Source organism: Chaetodon auriga, chromosome 7, assembly GCF_051107435.1.
Source record: "Chaetodon auriga isolate fChaAug3 chromosome 7, fChaAug3.hap1, whole genome shotgun sequence".
NCBI classification, from domain to species: Eukaryota; Metazoa; Chordata; class Actinopteri; order Chaetodontiformes; family Chaetodontidae; genus Chaetodon; species Chaetodon auriga.
The window spans coordinates 21,749,599-21,771,364 of NC_135080.1; the positions used below are offsets into that span (position 1 = coordinate 21,749,599).

General features: G+C 42.0%; 2 protein-coding genes across 3 annotated transcripts; both read left to right on the forward strand.

Moving 5' to 3' along the window:
* The first annotated feature begins 23 nt into the window (after positions 1–23).
* On the forward strand, positions 24–8,484 carry LOC143323287 (TRPM8 channel-associated factor homolog). Its single transcript, XM_076735087.1, has 12 exons — positions 24–117; positions 2,435–3,196; positions 3,485–3,701; positions 3,801–4,092; positions 4,686–4,987; positions 5,108–5,282; positions 5,530–5,624; positions 5,837–6,047; positions 6,186–6,422; positions 6,513–6,736; positions 6,894–7,007; positions 7,845–8,484. Exons 2-12 carry the CDS (start codon positions 2,550–2,552, stop codon positions 8,085–8,087), a joined length of 2,757 nt encoding a protein of 918 aa, XP_076591202.1. The 5' UTR covers positions 24–117; positions 2,435–2,549; the 3' UTR covers positions 8,088–8,484.
* Positions 8,485–10,867: 2,383 nt separating this feature from the next.
* Positions 10,868–20,136, forward strand: LOC143322895 (TRPM8 channel-associated factor homolog). 2 transcript variants are annotated; one of them, XM_076734326.1, is made up of 12 exons: positions 10,868–10,955; positions 11,266–11,955; positions 12,294–12,510; positions 12,919–13,216; positions 15,451–15,752; positions 15,985–16,159; positions 16,363–16,457; positions 16,785–16,995; positions 17,201–17,437; positions 17,763–17,986; positions 18,177–18,290; positions 18,495–20,136. In XM_076734326.1, the coding sequence occupies exons 2-12, from the start codon at positions 11,324–11,326 to the stop codon at positions 18,735–18,737; spliced, it is 2,748 nt and encodes a 915-aa protein (XP_076590441.1). In that variant the 5' UTR covers positions 10,868–10,955; positions 11,266–11,323; the 3' UTR covers positions 18,738–20,136. The 2 variants fall into 2 exon arrangements, with proteins under 2 accessions (XP_076590441.1, XP_076590440.1); XM_076734325.1 differs by having other exon boundaries at positions 11,271–11,955.
* The last annotated feature ends 1,630 nt before the right edge of the window (positions 20,137–21,766 follow it).

Consider the following 21,766-nt stretch of genomic DNA (forward strand, 5'->3'; position numbering starts at 1 on the left):
TGGAAGGTTCCGCTTGTGACTCACCTATCCGGACTTCCTTGGCAGAGGCCACTTTTATCAACTCCATGTAGCTTGGCTTTTCCTGTTTTGACCCATTTAATTTCACGGACGATCATGGTAAAGTAGACTTTTTTCGTAATGATAATGTTATTTCTTGCACTTTTGTGGAGTTTCGGTTTTGAACGTTGCGCAGTAACTAAGTCAATTATTTACTCCTCCACCCTGTCTGTCAGACAAGACTCAGAGAGGCTCAGATGAGGGTACAAGCAGGAAATGGGACAAGCTGATGAATTATGTACCCCAGTGAAAGCATATTCCAGCTGAGCATAGGCTGTACGTTATATTCACATTGTTTTATAACATTATTGACTATTTATTCTGTAACTATGTTAAGTGACACTGGCGCTTGGGGTGGTGGTGGTGCTTTACAACAAAAACATATGAACATTACAACTTTAACCCTGCAATCAATGCCTTTTTGCCATTCGTGATTAATCAATCGAGCCCAACAGTCTAAAACTGACAGATCATCAAGTTATACTATAATTACACACGATTATTTATTCTTTAGTTAGTCAGGAAGGGCCTGCTGAGCTACAAGATCTCTTCTTTCAGAGTGTCCTGGTCAAGAGGCAGCAGAAGCAGTTTGACAGAAGAAAACAGTTTCCCATGTCAGAACGCATATACTACAAAAAGGGGGACACACAGGCCATGCCAGCAATATCCATAAGATATTCCACCTCAAGCATTATGTCAAACAGCAACACCTCATCAGAGCAGTTTGTAAACTACTACTAATACTAATACTACTTCTACTAAAGGTATTCAAAGAAGGAAATGATTCTAAGAAAATGGTGTTTTGCTGCTCATTCCATGGCCAGGGTGGATCAAAGGAGACAGCAGTGTTACAGAGCACTGAGTGCACCCTGGAGACATATATTACAAAGCGTAATGCAGCTTGATTTGCATAATCCAGTTTTTTAGGGGTGAAGTTGCATGTACTGTAAATCACATCACTGTAGTCTAACAGATAGAAATGAGCATGCACTATCTTCTGTCTGGCCTCAAATGGTGAGCGTTTGTTTCAAATGGAAGGAAAGACCAGTTTTGGTGTAAGTTTTTTCAATAGATGAGTAATATCCACATTTAAAGACAACCTTTCATCAAGCCATGTGACAAGGTATTTGTAAGAAGTAACTCTTGCGATTCATGTGCCTTCTGATGTCAGGACAGTGGGATCAGCTGCCTTAGAGCAGGTCAGATGTTTGGTCAGAGGAGGCTAAGTACATCCTTGCAGGACACCTTTGTTTACAGTAAATGAGGATGACATGTAGTTTTCTACTGAGACACACTGACCTCTTTCAGATAGATAATTCTTAAACCATTTCAGTGCCATCTCACTCAGGCTTACACAGCTAAGTCTGTGTCATGGCATGTTATGATCGACAGAGTGGAATGCTCTCAGACAAGTCAACAAATAGAGCTGCACAGTGCTGTTTACTGTCTAAAGATCTGATGATAAAATCTGTAAGCAGCATACCACTGTTATGGTACTATGATCTAAAACCTGACTGATATTCACTGAGAGTGTTATTATTTAATTGGTCATTTATGAAAGATTCAAATGCTTTGGACATAAGAGGCAGTCTGATAGTGGGATGGTAATTATTCAAGTCAGCAGGGACTCCACCCTTTAATAGTGCAAGGGGAACCACAGCTGATTTCCAGGTATTGAGTATGACAATGGAGGATAAGCTCAAATTTAAAGCAGAGGCAATAGGCTCTGCGATAATATCTGCAGCAGTGTTAAGAAGGGAAGGCTCTTTCTTATCTGGGCCAGAAGATTTCTTACAATCTAGGATCAATAGTGCTGCCAGTTATAACAATATCCAGAAACTAATTAACAGAAAGCGTAAAATACACAATTGGGATACAGCCTACGGCGGGGAGTGATGAGTGAGCAGTGATTGATCTCATTATTTTTTTCCTTTATACATGTTTTTGCCAACCCTTTGGTTTACATTATGTTCTCTCTGACTTGTAACTACACACACAAACACTTTGCTGACATCACATTTGTCATCTTTTCAAACCAGAGTACAGCACAAAATGAAAACACAGATTCTCCTCAGACCTCTATAAAACATAGTCATAATACGTTTCTCTGTGAAAAAAAAACAATTAGCACACAGATGTGCTTACAGTAATCAATGTAAGCAGACGGACAAGTTCACCCTTTGGTAAAATGAAATGACAACCTGCAAACTGTGGGTGGAATCAAGTGGGGAGCAGCTGATTCATGTTCGGTCTCTTAACTAATTGTAGACATAAATTGACATTTTGTTGTTATAATTTGATTGTTGTAAACGTATAAAACATCCACCATCAGTAGTACTCCATGTGTTTGTTAAATCTCTCTCTTCTTTCCCCACAGGACAACTGACACAACAAACCTACATCTAGATGAAACTGTTTAACCTCATTCACTAATACAACTGACACCTGGATTAACAAATATTTCAACCTTCAGAGAATCAATCCCTCTCACCATGTCCAACCAGCCCATCCAAAACCACCATGAAGGGGCCTACATGGCTCTAATGAAAGGCTTGAGAGAGCTGGACCTCCGGGGCCCCTGTGTTCCCAATGACCTGGTTCTGATTGGAGATCATGCCTTTCCTTTAGCAATGAACAGTCGAGGCCAGGTCCTGATGGCTGCTTCTCTGTATGGCCGTGGAAGGATTGTGGTCCTGGGTCATGAGGGCTACCTGAAAACCTTTCCTGCTCTGGTAGAGAATGCTCTGACCTGGCTGAGAGGAGACGGATCTGGCAACTTGTCTGTGGGGGTCCACAACAATGTCAAGGCAGTTGCTGATAACCTCAGCAAATCCAGCTTCCAAACTAAAGTTGTGGGGGGCTTTAGTAACAGTCTGGGGGTCGGTGTGTATGTGACTGATGCCTACAGCGTGGGTGCAGATGCAAAGGACCTGGTGGCGTTTCTGAAAGCTGGAGGAGGAGTGCTGATAGCAGGGCAGGCGTGGCACTGGGCTGCAAATCACCCTAAAGAAAACGCACTGCTTCAGTTTAACGGGAACAAGGTTTCTGGTGTGGCAGGGGTCTACTTTTCTGAGCGATACGCTGAGGCAGAGTGCCTGCCTGTCTACCCACAGATCCCATCCTCATGGATGGCTGTAGTGTGAGTGTATACTGTACTCTTTTGTTGGTCATTTACACCTCACTTTGCAAAGCTTTTAATCTGAAAACGTGGTCCCCCTGTACAGTAAGAATAAGAATAATAATATTGTTGTATGTTAATATGAAGATATGGTTGTCCGTACTGTTGTTCATTAGACTCAGAGAAAAATATTGGATCAAGAATAGAACAGATTGGTCCAGAAAAGCGATGACACTTATTCTTAATTATTAATTCAATTACATAATAGACTGTCCTCTTCCTTTCTCCTCTTCTCCATTTCACATACAGAATTGGTAAAGATTTTGAGGATGACCTGGAGTTTTTACTGCAGGGGGTTTCAGAGTTTGATCTCCAGGGTGGAGCAATCGCATCTGAGGTTCTGATCCATGGCCCGCTAGCCTTTCCCATCGGGACCACAGACAATGGACGGGCGTTCCTGGCAGGAGCCTACTATGGCCAGGGACGGGTCATTGTGGTGGCACATGAAGGATTTCTAGGACGAGAGGTAGATTTACGTTAAAGATCAGTTGAGCTGTGTGCTGATCTGCCACATCTTGTTATGTGATTAATGTGCCTTTCTTACAATAATGGCCTTTTATCGCAGACACTGGCTCCATTTTGGATCAATGCCATTCATTGGTTGGACGAAGGCCGGCAGGGCGTTGTTGGTGTAGTGCCAGATCATGTGCTCAAAGTTCTCAGCAAGTCCGGGTTGACGTGTGAGAAGACAAAGTTCAGGAAAGACCTGAGTGTATTTGTGTGCACAGCATACAGTGGTGACCATGTGGAGGAAATCCAAGATTTCGTGGCAGAGGGAGGAGGCCTGCTGATTGGTGGACACGCCTGGTACTGGGCACAGACACACCGTGGACAAAACCCAATGACAGATTTCTCAGGTATGATAAGACACCACAAGAGTTTGATTATGTACTGCCCAGTTCATCGCATGATAATATAACATAATGCACAATACATGTTCCAAGTGCTGCTGTCTAAATGCATATGCTGGTGTGGTAATGTGACAGGTAAACAGGTCCATTGATAACAGGTGATAGTTTCATGATTGGCTATGAAAAGGGCATCCCCGAAAGGCTCAGTCATTCACAAGTGAGGATGGAGCGAGGTTCACAGCTTCATAAAACTATTGCTGGTAAACACAGGAGGCATAGGAAGCTGGCCTGAACACGGGCAGATGGCTGCTCAGCGGGGGAATGTGAAAACATTGGACAAAGGTGGTAGATTATCGAAATCAGGATCCAAAGGTTTTTCCTGTATAATAAAGATAATAATGTATTTCTCATTAATAGGCTACTGCTTTATATGTAGACCTGCAGAAGATGAAATCCAAAAGTTGCTGAATATCAGACCCAGATTTGGGTTATCTTGGGCCTCAAACAAAAAAAAAATATTGACACTCGTGCTCTTTTAACCTGCTCATAATTATTTCAACAGTGGAACACAGTCGATCGAATGTTGGAATGTCTTTCAGGGAACAAGATTCTGAACAAAATGGGCTTGAGTCTGTTGGGGGCGACAATCAGTGGGGGTTTATACAAGGCTCCTGTGCCCAGCCAGGCCATCAAAGACACCTACCACTTCCGCCATCTTCTACATCGCTTTGCTGGTCATGTAACCCAAGGTGAAGAACTTACCAAGCATGAGGAGGAATGTCTTAAAAGGCTTGGCAAGGACTGTGCCACATACCTGCACATGAAGGCTTATGACTGCTCGTCCTATACACAGGTTGTATCCACCCTTACTGACATCTTAAAGAAGTCAGGTATGCCACAGGTGAGTAGACAAAACAGCACGAACGCTTTACTAAAAATTCCAACAGCACATAGCTTGACAACCTGTCAGACGAGACGACAGCAGCATCCTTAATACAGTCACCATTTATTTTCTTTCAAGGTGTGCGACGGCTGCCCCGTGAAAAGCCCCAAAGACCACCTCCTCCTCAGTGTGGGGGCAGAGGTATATAAGGTTTGCCCAGATCCTGATGCCCTCCTGCCCTACCTCATCAAGCATAACCCCTTGATGCCAGTTGTCTACAACCACAGAATCAAGATTAATGCTAACACATCAGGTCAGACCTAGTAGCTGTAGGCAAGTGTGAACTATTTCTGAGTTGTCTTGTATACAGTTTGTGCACACTTGCATTCATTGTGCATCATTGGCTTAATTTGCTCTGCATTAATTTACAGCCCTCACTGTTAAGAAAGAGGAAGCTGCAATGTGTCCTGTAGATTTTATGCATGTAACTATGACTGTAGTATAATCTTTGCCGTTGCTGCTGCTGTGTGTGTGGGTGGGTGTTTATGTATGTGTGCCAGGAGGGGAGGAGTGGATCAGTACAGGTCTCTACCTGTCTCCTGGCATGAAGACCTACATGGCCATACCAGCAGAGATTGTCAACAAGGAATGGAAGGTACTGCAAATGAAATCAAATAATTATTGACTTCAGTGTATTTCTGTTAGTATTTCTGTATCCATCTAACTGGGCTCCCCTCACCATGCATCAATACCCTTCCCCCCAGGGGCAGCAGGCCTCACCCTAAACATCTATCCTAACTTTGCATTCTTGTATTCACAGCACAAACTATACTTGCAACCAGTAACACCATTCCATGTCTTCTTCAGATCCAGATAGGCTGTCAAACAGACCATCTCAACGCTGCAGAGCTGAAGAGAGCACCATGTGTTCATGAGCGCTTTCCTGTTACTTCAGAGATGATCCAGGTGTGGAACCTATGGGGGGGGCTCATCTACCTGGTGGCTCCACCCAAAACACAAGTGGAGGGTGCAGAGGTCACAGTGCAGATGGCTGTACCTGCACCGTATTATAAATCTGGTGAGTGTGTGGTGGGTGAAACTGTGGTAGGTATCCATTAGAAATGTCTAAAATAATATCTCAGAAAAAAGTTTAGAAAGTTATTCTGTAATAATTCAAGCTCAGTTCAGAACACACCTGTCCCTTTGTTCTTTTCAGGTGTGACAACAGCTGCTGATTGGTCGCTGCTGCGCACAGCTCCTTCACCCTGGGCAGAGTTGGAGTTTGACAACATCATCCTTACTGTACCATCAGATGTTGTTCGAGACCTGGAGCGCCCCGATGAGTTGGCGGCGCTCTGGAATGACATGATGAGGGGCGTTGCTGATCTGGCTGTCATACCACGCAAATTTCCCCGCAAAGAACGCATTGTTGCAGATGTGCAAATTTCCCATGGTGAGTGTACTTTCACACTGTTTATGCCTGTTTCTGAGAGGCAGCATGCACCATAGATAGGTCAGCAGACTATCTCTGTTCTCCATCCAGGTTGGATGCATGCAGGTTATCCTATAATGGCACACAGGGCTACAGCAGCTGAGATGGTCAGCATTGGCCATGCTAAGAGTAAAGGCCTGTGGGGCCCCATTCATGAACTGGGACACAACCAACAGAGAAGCTGCTGGGAGTTCCCGTCACACACCACAGAGTGTACATGCAACCTGTGGTCAGTGTATGTGCATGAAGAGGTGCTGGGGATCAACAGGGCACAGGTGGAGTAAATGAGTTTTGATCTTAAAGTGTATTCTGACACATTTTTATCAGTCAAAATCACAAAAAGATGACTTCTTTTGTCTTTTTTTGAGAAAAGTTTTTGGCTTTTCACTGGGATTGTTCCACGATCACATTATTTCATGTTGTGCAATGCAGGCTCATCCAAATATGACTTTAGCAAATCGCAAGTGTCGAGCAAAGGAGTATGCCAAGGGGGGCAAGAAACTCAGCAGCTGGAGCATGTGGGTGGCCCTGGAGACATATATGCAGGTAAGAGACATTTACTGTATATTACACCCTGTAGAGAAAATATGTCACACTGGAGTCAGTCTTCTAATGAGCATTAGAGCGTCCCTCAAGGCTCTCAGGAACACCATGATGAAATTTCTTTAAATTTGGCAAAATGTTCACGTAGACTCAAAGAACTGACTACAAGTTCGTGGTCAAAGGTCACTGTAACCTCACAAAACTCATTTTTGCTCATACCTAAAAATTCATACACTGATTATGACAAAATTTCACACAAATGTCACATCGGATGAAACGATTAAGTGATGACATGTGGTATCCAAAAGGTCAAAGGTCAACTTCACTATGATGTCATAATGTTCTGCAGAAACACTTTTCTGGTCATTATTCAACACCATGACTCAGGAACAGAAGGAGAGATTGTGACCATGTTTCACATTTGGTCAGATACTGAATTGGTGACTAATCTTGAGAGTCCACCTTCAAACTGTGCTGAGTTTGTAGCTTCTCTGCATCAACTGCCATATTTGAAACATTGTAGTCATCACAGGTTCATTGGTTCTGCTGATATTGAGCCTCAGGTGATTGTCGTTGCACCCTGTGATGAAGCTCTCTATCAGTCGTCTGAACTCCTCCGGAAAAATAGTCTCAAAGTGAAAACAGCATGTTTCTGACTGGAAATTATTCACTGGAATCACACGTCACACGAAGACACTTAATACGTTTTATCAAATTCCTTCAAAGCCTTCACTGCATGAACTACATGAGACACTGATGTAAACTGCCACTTGAGTGGTTGGCGGAGGCACACAACAGCACTTTCACATTTTCCTCTACCTCTTGTCCTCTTCCATGTAGCTCCAGGATAAGTTTGGCTGGGATGCCTTTAAGAAGGTGTTTGCTGCCTACCACAAGATGTCCAACTTTCCCACTGACAACAAAGGAAAGATGAACCTGTATGCTGAGACTTTCTCCCAGACTGTGGGGATGAACTTGGCTGGATTCTTTAAGGCCTGGGGCTGGCCCATCGAAACAGCTACTGAGATGAAACTCAGCAGCCTGCCTCCCTGGACTGACCACCCCATGGTCCAGTATGACTGAACTTCAGACAGCTGCTGATTAAAAGTGTAGAGTTGAGTGTGATGGGTTCAATGTGTACAAAATCCTTTACATGATCTTTTCAAAGATGATTCAATTAATTGACTTTTTTAAACCTTTTTTAGCCATATATAACTGACCAGATATATACAGCTTTTAGATTAGCTACATTCTGAAGATGAGTTAGACCAACAGTGAAACTGTTTCATTTGGAAATGCAGCATTAATCTCTCTGCTGAGGTCAACCCTCACTTGCAACTACTTCATATCTGCTTCTACACCTTTTACTTCCACCTTTCACAATACTTAGTACTTGACGCTACAACCTGTAACCTGAATTTTGTGCTGTTTTGGTTATTAATTTCATATTACCAGTAAAAGTCATTTAAGAGAAAAAGGGGGTTTTGGTTTATAATAATACTGATTCTTTGTGAGATGTGTGAATTTTTCTTGTGTGAATTGGTAAACTGACCCTTACATCGTTTGCTCTACTGCCCTTAATATCATGAGTGACAGTAAGTCCATCAAGCTACTGTATATAAGATGAATACATGTATTTAATGGCAGCGCAGTGAACTACATCACCTTTACTGTCAATGGAAAATGGAAAAATATTAGTGGAAATACACCCAACAATTTTTGTCCTTGAACCCTCAACAATAGTGGCTCCTTAACATTAACCGGAGAAAAAACATTAACATCTGATCTTATCAACATGTGCACACATGAATGATAAGAGTTCATGACGTTGACCTGATAAAAATTATCAACCAACCGTTCTCTTGTAATCACAGAATAATAATTTTGTTACCTACCTGTGTTGCACTTAATCTCCCAAATGAAGTAACTCCACTTTTATTATTATCAGCTATACATGTTGCCATCAGTGAAATCTCATTCACCAATGACATGACAGTTGCCATTTTTCGGATATGTGGTATGTTTATCATCCATTTATTAATTTATTTACTGTATAATTTCATATGATATATTGTATCAATGAAAAGGTCTAAGTTTGTGAGAATACAGCAATGTGTTCTCAGGTGGACCAAGCGCTCATCCAGCCGAGCAATAATTTAGCCTGAAGATCAACAGAGCTTCTCTGTTAAGACTCAGTGCAGCTGACTAATGTGCTCCAAAACAGGAAGAGCAGGTTTTTAGTGTACTTGTAAGGTGCTTCTTTTTCCACTGTTGATGTTTCGGAACACTAATTCCTGCAAAAATCCACGTAATAACCATGTAGATGTGCACAACACGGACACAATAGCAGGAATAATTTCTAATGACTGACTTTATGATTCTTTTTCTAACACTAAAATGAAAATGGACATGTTTTCAAATTTGTTTAAATTCATGTTAGTGACTTCTCCTTTTCCAGGATAATCCATAGACCCGAGGTGTGGCATATTAAGATCCTGATTAAACAGCATGATCATTGTACAGGTGTGCCTTGGGCTTGTCACAGTAAAAGGTCAATCTAAAATCTGTGCAGTTTTATCTCACAACACAAATGCCACAGATGCGGGAGCATGCAGTTCACGTGCTGACTGCAGGAATGTCCACCAGAGGTGAATGAAAGTTCATTTCACTACCATAAGTCATCTCCAATGTTGCTTCTCCAAGTTTCCAAGTACACAACTTTGTATAGAGTTGGTCAGGTTGTTGATTGTGGCCTGTGGAATGAAGGTCCACTCCTCCTCAATGGCTCCTCAAAGTTGCTGGATATTGGCAAGAATTGAACATGCTGTCCTACATGTTGATCCAGCACATGCTCAATGGGTGGCATCTCTGATGAATATGCATGCAAGAACTGGGATATATTCAGGTACTAGGAATTGTGCACTGATCTTTGCAACATCGGCCTGTGCATTATTACACTGCAACATGAGGTGATGGCTGGATGAAGGACATGACAATGGGCCTCAGGGTCTCATCATATGCATTCAAAGTGTGTTTGTTGTCGATTGCTTATGCCCGCCCATACCATAACCCCACCACCACCGCTGGGCACATCATGACAAACCACTTGCCCACATGACTCTATACACGTGGGATGGGGACGACGAGTATGCATATGAGCTTCATGACATGGTTTCTGACAGTTTGTGCAGAAGTTCTTTGGTTTTGCAAACCAACTGTTGCACCAGCTGTCCAGGTGGTTGGGCTTTGACAATCTTGCATGCAAAGAAGCCATATGTGGAGGATGGATTAACGGAGGTTGGATAAACTGCTGAACTATCAGAAGCCACGCTGGAGACAGTTCATGGTAGTGAAATAAACATTCGTTTCATAAGCAACATCTCTGGTGGATGCTCCTGCAGCCAGCATGCCAACTGCACACTCCTTCAAATCTGTGGCATTTGTGTTGCGTGAGAACTGCACATTTTAGAGTGGCCTGTTATTTTTAAGGCACACCTGTGCAATCGGTATTTTGACATGCCACACCCATCAGGTGGATGGTTCAAAAAAAAAAAAAATTGAGCCAAAACAAAAGTGTTGCATCGATAGTTTTTGTTTAGATGCACAAATGTGACATTTCGCAATTGAATTAAATGTAATTATCTTTATAGTCTCAACATGCCTGGATGAACAGGTTTCTTAGAGTCACAGTCAGCGTGTCCCTCTGTTTGAACCCACATACATAAGCTGTGTGCTATTAACACAAAAACAAAGTGTTGACAGACAGAAGCTGCATTCTGGTTGTTGTGACTGGGCCCCTCCCCTTGTTTTATGAACTGGTGCCGTCTTCGCTTGCTCTCATTTAAATCCAGTCTTCTCTCCTGTCAGGTCGTGTTCTCGGTGGAATGACTGTTTGGGAAACTGTTGTGCCACAGTGTAACAGCACAAGCAGGAAGGCAACTTAACTTTCAGGTAAAAATGGAACTTTCTGCTTTAAATTGGTTTTGTTTGTGATGAAAAGCCACATACTTACAGCACTCCACAATTTGTTACTGGATTAACTTTTTCTCTCTGAAGCTGAAGTTTTAGATTGATTTCTTGAACACTGATGTTCTAACTTTATTGCCCTAGATGTGTAAGAAAGAGTAAGCCATCAGTAGTACTTTTATGTTTTTGTTTTAATCTCTCGAAGCTCTCTTTCTGTTCCCACAGGACAGCCTGACGGATACAACATCAGTCCATTTAAGAACAATCGTGCTAACATAATTTCCATCTGTCTCAGCACAGATTTCTTTTGCCATCTTTGTCACCTGATCTTCAGACCATCAATCCTTCTCACCATGTCCACCCATCATATAGAGGACTACATGGCTCTGATGAGAGGCTTGAGAGAGCTGGACCTGCAGGGCCCCTGTGTTCCCAGTGTCCTCATTCTAACTGGAGATCATGCCTTTCCTTTAGCAGTGAACAGTCGAGGCCAGGTCCTGATGGCTGCTTCTCTGTATGGCCGTGGAAGGATTGTGGTCCTGGGTCATGAGGGCTACCTGAAAACCTTTCCTGCTCTGGTAGAGAATGCTCTGACCTGGCTGAGAGGAGATGGATCTGACAACTTGTCTGTGGGGGTCCACAACAAGGTCAAGGCAGTTGCTGATAACCTCAGCAAATCCAGCTTCCAAACTCAAGTTGTGGGGGCCTTTAGTAACAGTCTGGGGGTCGGTGTGTATGTGACTGATGCCTACAGCGTGGGTGCAGATGCAAAGGACCTGGTGGCGTTTCTGAAAGCTGGAGGAGGAGTGCTGATAGCAGGGCAGGCGTGGCACTGGGCTTCAGTTCACCCTAAAGAGAACACACTGCTTCAGTTTGATGGCAACAAGGTTTCTGGTGTGGCAGGGGTCTACTTTTCTGAGCATTACAGTGAGGCAGAGCGCCTGCCTGTCCACCCTCAGATCCCATCCTCCTTGATGACTGTAGCGTGAGTGCATACATTTTCTTCCTTACACATTTGAAAAAGTTATTAGTCTGAGGGGGACCTGAATGTCTCTGTCACAATTTCATCCAATAATTGTTATATATTTTGCTCAAAACCTCAAACACATGGTGGAGCTAGAGGAGAAGTCAGGGGATTGTCAGCTTCAGTAGGATTCATAGTCTGGGAACCACAAATGTCTGTACCAAATTCTGTGCCAATACATTAGGCAGACTTTGGTAGCTTGTGGCAATGAAAAGTCACAGCAAAAGTCATTTTGATTCAGCCTCATCTCTCATAATTGTCACCTCTCTATCCTCTTCTCACCCCCCTTTCAAATTCAGACTTGGGAAGTATTTTGAGGAGGACCTTGAGTACTTACTCCGAGGGGTCACAGACTTTGACCTTCAGAATGGAATATTAGCGTCTGAGGTTTTGGTCCATAGCTCACTAGCCTTCCCAATTGGCACCACTAAGGATGGACGAGCGTTCCTGGCAGGAGCCTACTATGGACGAGGACGGGTTGTTGTGATCACACATGAAGGGCTTCTGAGACAAGAGGTATGGTCTAATTAAGAGACTGTATGTTTTGTTTGTGTTTTTAATTAAATATATGAGGTCAAATACAAAAAATTATGTCAGCCATATGCTAAAGCCTTCAAAGTCATTAGATCTCACTTAGATTGAACACCTATGGGAGATTTTTGGTCCAACAGTGTTCTTTACCATCATGATCAAAACATTAAATGAGGGAATAACAGTGTTCATCCTTCCAGCAGAGTTCAGGAGACTTGTAGACACTTGACTATGACAATTTATGATTATTTTTCCATCAATTTGTCACCCATCTGTGTGATTTATTTCAGGATACTTCTGGGAATTCAATGGAGAAAAATATGTGCATAATATACCAAGTATTTTTATGTGATTAACAAACTGCTGTGTTTCTTGGATAAACCCTTATCACAGACGCTGGCTCAGTTTTGGAACAATGCCATTCGCTGGCTGGATCAAGGCCGCAATGGGGTCATTGGTGTGGTGCCAAGACTTGACCAAGCCTTTAACCTCTTCACCGGATTTGAGTTTAATTGTAAGACGACGAACTTCAGCAAAGACCTGAGTGTTTTTGTCAGTACAGTGTACAGCGATGACCATTTGGAGGAAATCCAAAACTTTGTAGCAGAGGGAGGAGGCCTACTGATTGGTGGGCATGCCTGGTACTGGGCACAGACACACCAGGGGAACAACCTAATGACAGATTTCTCAGGTATGATATCACAAGAGTTTTATCCTGTGCTGTCAATTTCAGCAATAACATGTATTTTTAATTTCAGTATTCTACCAGAGTCGTCTTAAATCTCAATTTCACCTGCTGGTCACAATTAAAACACATGCACTGTGATAGAGCACCACAAAACAAACAAGACAAACAGGACACATAACTTAAAATTGCATTCATTACCAGCTCATGTAGGCAATTACACCAGGGACAATCCTGAACTGCAGGAACAGTACCATCACTCTGACTTTCAGAAAACAGGCTCAAGATGGACAGGCTCATGAAAGATGGACTCTGACAGAAAAGTTAGAGGTCAGCCTTGGGTCTATGCCTACATCCACAAAAAGTCAGGGTCCACACAATAATTACAGGGAAGTACATAAAAATCAGGCACAGGGAAATCAAGTACAAGGTGTTGTGGTGTAATGAAACCGAAGTTCCAAGCCACAAAGGACCAAAAATCTAAATTTAGCTGTGTTCAATTGTTCTGAAAAAATCTTCTTGATGATGTTCAATAATGATCTGCTGGAGTCAAAAGTCTGAAGAGCAAAGACTTCATTGTCGACAATTAGGAGAATTTGTTTAGATATGCACAGAATGCACACCAGAAGGATTCTGAGTTACAGTGGTCTGTGTTCTGTCTTATATTCAGTTTGGTACAGGTTTTTCGTCCTCTAGTTGTTTCTAAAGTCTCTACAACTTTACACCATTAGGTAATCTTTTGACAGCTGATCTGCCTTGGTTTTCCCCTTATCTTCCCCGGTTAATGCTGATTCAGCAAGAGTGCAACCTCAGGACACACCCTTTATATTTTCTCCCTATTCGTTCCAAATTACACCATTATTTCTTAACTATCGTCTATGCCATTTTTAAAAAAAAAAAAAAAAAAAAAAAAAAAGATTAACAAAACACAATATAGAAAAATGGGAGCATAATACAAAGTATAAGAGCACAACACACAATAGTATGGTGATTAAGTGCACTTTAGGATTGTATCAAAACCGTGGTGAGATTATAAGAACATTCAATTCATCAGTAGTTATGGTAAAACACATGAGTATGAGTTATAAGAGAATACATGCTTAAAGGCTGTTGTCAGACAGTAAGGCCATATGAGATTACCACTCTCAGTAAAATCAACTCTTAGTCAACTATGGTTACCATTGCTTACAGCTTCTTCTCAAGTCATCACATATCTGCTAGAAATGTACTGCCTGTAATGGAACTGGATTTGTTTATTATTTAGAAGCCGATATCTGGACCAATGCAGAATCAAGAAATGTCAGACCTGAACCTGAGACAGAACTGATCAGCATCAACTCCACAGCTGATTGCTATCAAAATATTTACAAGCTGTCAAAACAAAAGTTTGTGCCTCACCTAATGTAATGTTACTAGCTCTCTCACCTCTGACCATGATGCATAATCCATTCTCTTTGCCAAGAAAGTTGTCAAATAGTTTATTCCTCTCTTGGTGATTGAAATGGCACAGCTAATCTACTTTCATCTTAAAAGTCCACTTGCTGTCAAGGTGATAACAAACACGACTCATTTAGATTCAGCTTTGGAATTTCATTGCATCTAGCATAATAAAGATAACTTCGACTGTTTGCGCTTTTGAACTGTAATAATGATTGCTCTTTTGTTGCCACGGCAGCTAACATTAGCATTGCATTATCATCTGTGCTCTCCGAGACGAGTCTGACCTCTGCTCTCATCATGATCATCCCTGTCTGATCAAAACCATTCAGATATTACACATAATGTTAATCAGACAGGGGAAGGATGGCAGAACGAGATCCAACTCAGACCCTCCTGATCAAACTGTATAAAATATGGATCCAAGCTCGAAAAGGTCCCAGATCGGGTCTTGGGTACAAGAGTTCAAGTGAATCCTGGAAGACCTCAAGTGTGCAGCACCTGAAATCTCCTTTTCAATAGGCCACTGTCACTTCCATCTTCTTCAGATGAGATGGTGCTTGTAGGCTTTCTCTCAATCTTCTAGGTCCAGCTGATTTTGGACTCCACAATCAGACATAGAAATGCTGGGGCAGAAATGATATTTACTAAATTTTTACCATTAAAAAAATATTGCTCTATACCAATTAAGCAGGCAGAGCACCTACAAAAACATAAACAAGCTGAATATAGATATATATTCATATATTCATATATATGCATATACATATAGATCAAGCCAGGTTTCTTCCACTGTCTTTTAGGAAACAAGATCCTGAACAAAATGGGCTTGAGCCTGCTGGAGAAGACAATTGGGGATGGTTCCTACAAGGCCCCTGTGCCGAGCCAGGCCATCAAAGACAACTACCACTTCCTCCACCTTCTCCACTGCTTTGCTGGTCATGTAACTGAGGGGAAGAAACTTACGGAGGATGTGAAGAAATGTCTTAAAAGACTGGGTGGGCACTGTGCCAGCTACTTGGAGATGAAGGCTCATGACCGCTACTCCTATGCACAGGTGTTGTCCACCGTCACCGACATTTTAAAGAAGTTGGGCATGCCACAGGTGAGCACTGAATGGCTTGTTTTTGAGTAAGGACTGTGTCTTTTGTTTCTGCCTTCTCAGTTCTCTCAGTTTCTTTTCAGGCAATGATTGCCTTGAGTGACTACTTGACAATATATTCAGTTTCCTTAAGCTGAATGGTCAATAATTTCCACACTGTCTAGTACAAGTAATACAGATACAGTGTGATACAGTTACAAAACCTCTTTCATAATACTCAGTATTGATTTTTAAGGTGTCTGACAGCTGCCCTGTGACGAAGCCCAAAGACCACTTCCTCCTCAGTGTGGGGTCACAGGTATATAATGTTTGCCCAGATCCCGACGACCTCCTGCCCTATCTCATCAAGCAGGAGCCCTTAACGCCAGTTGTCTACAACCACAACATCAAGATCAATGTGCAGACAGCAGGTCAGACCACACTCTTGTGGGCAAGAGAATGACAGAATTACAAGTAATACAATGTATTTGCAGAACATTTGTTCTATCAACATAATTTGAGCACAGCTGAATATATTGCAGTAATGTGTGTGTTTTGCATTGAAATAATATACCAATCCTGTGTGTGTGAGAATGTGTGTGTGTGTGTGTGTGTGTGTGTGTGTGTGTGTTAGGAGGGAAGGAGTGGATCAGTACAGGTCTCTACCTCTCTCCTGGTATAAAGACATATGTGGTCATACCAGCAGAGATTGTCAACAAGGGATGGAAGGTGCAAAAAATCAAATTTAAGTTCAACAGAGATACTGAAGATACAAGCCTGGAAATGTTTTTTAAGTTAAAAAAAAAAAAAAAAAATTCCCTACTGACAAATCAGGCTGTGTGCCCTTGCAGAACTGCTAATGACTGAATATAGTTACTACTCCATCTTTCTGTACAGTCTCTTGCCAGCCTCTGACTTGTAGATAAGTTGTGATATGACTAACTATATAACAACTATACCATATAAATATACTTGATATACTACATAATAACTGTACTGCACTTTTCATACAGGTTTTCAAAGCAGTGACACATACATATTCCATGTCTTCTTCAGATCCAGATAGGCTGTCAGACAGACTACCTGAATGCTGAAGAGCTGAAGAGAGCACCATGTGTTCATGAGGTATTTCTTGTTACCTCAGAGATGATAGAGGTGTGGAACCTGTGGGGGGGACTCATCTACATGGTGGCTCCACCCAAAACACAAGTGGACAGGGTAGAGGTCACAGTGCAGATGGCTGTACTTGCACCATATTATAAATCTGGTGAGTGTGTGGTGGGTGACAGAGGCACATATATCTGTGTGTCTCCATGGGGTCACCTACGTGAGGTCATAAGCAGTTTCTATTCATCAAACCCATCATTTTTTCTCTGTTTATAACCCTAAACCAACCATGGAGCATCGTTTAATTCAAAATTGAACAAATTCAAGCTCAGTTCAGAACACACCTGTCCCTTTGTTCTTTTCAGGTGTGACAACAGCTGCTGATTGGTCGCCGCTGCGCACAGCTCCTTCACCCTGGGCAGAGTTGGAGTTTGACAACATCATCCTTACTGTACCATCAGATGTTGTTCGAGACCTGGAGCACCCCGATGAGTTGGCGGCGCTCTGGAATGACATGATGAGGGGCGTTGCTGATCTGGCTGTCATACCACGCAAATTTCCCCGCAAAGAACGCATTGTTGCGGACGTGCAAATTTCCCATGGTGAGTGTACTTTCACACTGTTTATGCCTGTTTCTGAGAGGCAGCATGCACCATAGATAGGTCACAAATAGATGGACAACCATATACATTCACCATTCACTCACCATCTACGGGCAATGTAGTTTCCAGTGTCCTGTATGTACCTGCATGCTCATGACAACTTTATGTAAAAAGGGCCAGTGCTCAGTGCTAACTGCTCCATTTATGCATGACATGTAACAGATGATGTGGATGTCAATGTTGCTGTAATTGCATGCACATGCAGTACAATGTGAGGTTTCCCTGCCATAGACATGGAACTGAAAAGATCTGTTTCTCCATCCAGGTTGGATGCATGCAGGTTATCCTATCATGACACACAGGCCCACAGCAGCTGAGATGGTCAGCATTGGCCATGCTAAGAGTCAAGGCATGTGGGGCCCCATCCATGAGCTGGGACACAACCAACAGAAAAGCAGCTGGGAGTTCCCACCAAACACCACAGAGTGTACATGCAACCTGTGGTCAGTGTATGTGAACGAAGAGGTGCTGGGGATCAACAGGGCACAGGTGGAGTGGATGAATTCTGTTTTTTTTTTTTTTTTCTTTTAATGGCCCAATAGCATAGTCTTAAGGTGTACACACGTATTTCTGTATCAGTGCAAGTCACAGTAGACGTTTTTGTTCTGAGAAAAGTTTTTGGCTTTTCACTGGGATTGCATTGTTCCACAATCACATTATTTCATGTTGTGCAATGCAGGCTCATCCAGCTATGACTTTAGAAAAACGCAAGCAACGAACAGAGGAGTATGTCAAGGGGGGCAAGAACCTGAGCAGCTGGAATGTGTGGGTGGCCTTGGAGACATATATGCAGGTGAGAGAGATTTACTGTATGTTACACTCTGTAGAGAAAATATGTCACACTGCATTCAGAATCCAAGCAGAACTGCATCCCTTTACAGTGTAAGTAACTACCAAGTGACACTCTACACACCAGACAACAAAAACATTAGTTGAAAAACTGCACAACACTACTATTTTTTCATGTTTTGCTCTACCTCTGTCCTCTTGCATGAAGCTCCAGGATAAGTTTGGCTGGAATGCCTTTAAGAAGGTGTTCGCTGTCTACCACGAGATGAGCAGCTTTCCCAACGGCAACAAAGGAAAGATGAACCTGTATGCTGAGACTTTCTCCCACGCTGTGGGGATGAACCTGTCTGGATTCTTCAAGGCCTGGGGCTGGCCCATAGGACGGGATACTGAGGAGAACCTCTTCCACCTGCCTCCCTGGACTGACCACCCCATGGCCCAGTATGACTGAACTTCAGGCAGATGCTGATTAAAAGTTTAGAGAGTTGAGTGAGATGGGTTTAATGAGTGCAAATTTTTCAATGGGAAATTCAATTAACTGACTCTCTTTAATTTTTTTGTTAGTGTTGTATGTATTTTTTTCCATATTCATTGCAATATTAAAAAAGTATGGAATTGTTGGGGAGGGTTAAATACTTTAATCCAAAAATACCAAAATCTAAGAAGTCATTAAATGAACACATTTGATACCAGGTGGTTTAGATTTATATTGCTTTCACACTGTAACCTGTGCTGTTTGAAGGAGTTGTTGAATTACATAGTACCAATTATTTCAAACAAAAAATGGTTGTTAAGGATTTTTCCTTAAATGGTATATTTTTCAGGACTCAAATGAGCAGACCAAAAACAGAGGCAATGTCGAAAAAACAAACTCAATTTATTTAGAACAAAAGGTGCACTCGAACTGAGTGGGAATAACCAAAAACTACGCTGGAGACTGAGGCTGATAAGCACACAGAGCGGGACTGAGAACACTGAAAGGAAGAGCAGAACAGCATAAGTCCAAAACAGCAACACAAAAATCCCCTGGAAAAAAAGTTCCAGGACAATTCACAAGGGCAGAGCTGATAAAGGCTTCCTAGGAATTACTCACACAAGGGACAGGAAGTTCACATGGTCAAGATCAGGACGAACTGGCATCCACATGTCCAGAGAGCCTCTCCTAAATACTGCCAGCACTCAGCTCTAACACGCCTCAGGTGTGCAGGTGATTAGGCAGAGCAGCAGTGCACGGGGAAAGGCCCACCCAATCTCAGACAGACAGGGGAGACAGACAAACAGACAAATAACACAAGGGAAAAAGGGAAGGAGGAAACACTGGAAAACACAAATCCTAACAATGGTTTTGCTTCAGGGTCATAATAACAATAAGAAGAATAATACCAACCTGTTGGTTGATTGTAAAACATGCTGTAGGAATTTCTCCACCAAGTTCAGCTCCACCTCACTGTGACAATATATAGTAATATACTGTATCTGCTGAATTACATATTGAGGTTTGATAAGGGAGAGACAAAGACTAATAATCTGGCAGGGTGTGTACAACAAGACAGGTGTGGTGTGTAGAATTCATGAACAAGTCTTAAATAACAAGGCAAAATGTGGATAAAGCCTCAGTCTGCCTGAGCTGACACTAACTTTTATGCGTGACTTCTTTCCTTTTCTTTTGGTGTCATATGATAAGAACCAGAGGAACCCTGATTGGAGGATGAGACACCAACCCAACTACTGTGTGCGTGTGTGTTTCTCAGTATCTGTATCTGTACGTGTTAAATCTAAACCAGCTAAATTAGAGCTTCTGGGGGTGTGTTGTGTAACACCACTTTTCTGATATATTTCCCAAGCAAACATAATCAGCAGTTAGTAAATATTTCCTTGGAAAGTCCCTGTAAGTGAAACAGAAAGTTACAGTTACAAATATGATTCACTGTGTTTGATGTATCACTGCACAACGCAAATGCATATCTGATTACAAAATTAAATTCTCAAAGTTCAACATGTTATATCTAAAAAGTATATCCGAATGATGATTCTGTTAAGGTTTCCCAAGACTTTTACGGCTTTTATGAAGGGAACATCTGTCTTGTTTACCTAGACCAGTTCTGACACACATCTTCTGATGCACATACATGAACACAACAGTGTTGAATCCTGGAGTCATTGAATGTCTCAGGTCTCATAGTTGAAGAAGATCTTGTTGTCCACACTGAGCAGCGAGATGTTCTGAAATTGGTCAAGGTTCTCAGATCTCTCCTCTACTCCTTCAGCTTATCTTCATGACTGGCTGATTTTCCCTCTCCTCCAGATCATCTTCAGGGCCCTCCAGGGCCTTCAGATTAGCTTTGGGCAGGTCTTATAGACCTCAATATCATTAGTTTGTTGTCCTGTATCAATAACCTTCTGGTTGGGGTGTTCCTCCCCACGCCCCTCTTGGGCACTCTCTGTATCCCTTGGGGTACAGCACAACATAATAGTTTGCCATGCAACTTGTCCAAGCCCAAGGTGATATAACTGTGATAACCATCAGGGGGTTTATTTATTCAGACCTGACAAAGCTCCAGAGCCAGGAGAGAGAGTATATGACTGTTTCCACACACTGAGCTGTACTCCCAATAATATATAAGCTGATCTCCAGATTTACTTTAAGTGCTGAACTTTGATACTCATCTCTGGAAAACTGACTACAAGCAAAAAGCAAACCAATCATACAAAGATAACTTTCATTGCTTCCTCTTTTTCAGAAGAATGTCTACAGAAATTCTTAAGAATTTGTGAGAACTGGCTTGTTCCCAGTCTGCTGTCCCATATATATATAAGTATTCCTAGTAAGTTTTGATCTGAACAGTAAAATCATACAGAACAAGATCTCATAGTTTGTTATTAAATAGCAATGAATATATAGATTATGGAAATTACTTATTTGGGTACAAGGTAGTTACCTATAACCCACTGAATAGGCAAGCATAATCTATATACATAACACATACAGTATCAGTATACAGTACATAATAGTATCTTAAACAAAGGATGTGGTGTCAACAACCTGCCGCTGCCATTTATACTTTCTGTACTTTATTTACATAAGCAACATAAATTTGAATTACAGAATTATTTATTTTACAAATGATTTCCACCAATAAATATCGTTCTCATAGCAAATAGAAAGACAGTGACTTTCTCTACGATTGTGTATCATGATGGGAGACAATAAATGTCCTCTTGAGACAATATATACCGGGCTTTCAGCTGCATTTCCTCATTCCTAATCTGTTCACTGCACCTGAACTCTGTGCCAACATTTCCTTGTAACAGCGAGGTCAGTCAGTTACTGTTAATGGGTTGTGCCTGCTGATGTTCCTCCTTCTCATTCTTATCAGCCTTTACATTTTAAATTCTGTTCCGCTCAGATCAGATCATCAGTCTTCTCCTGCACCTCAATCAAAACCGCCAAGACCAAGTTCAATTTCAGGTATAGTCAGT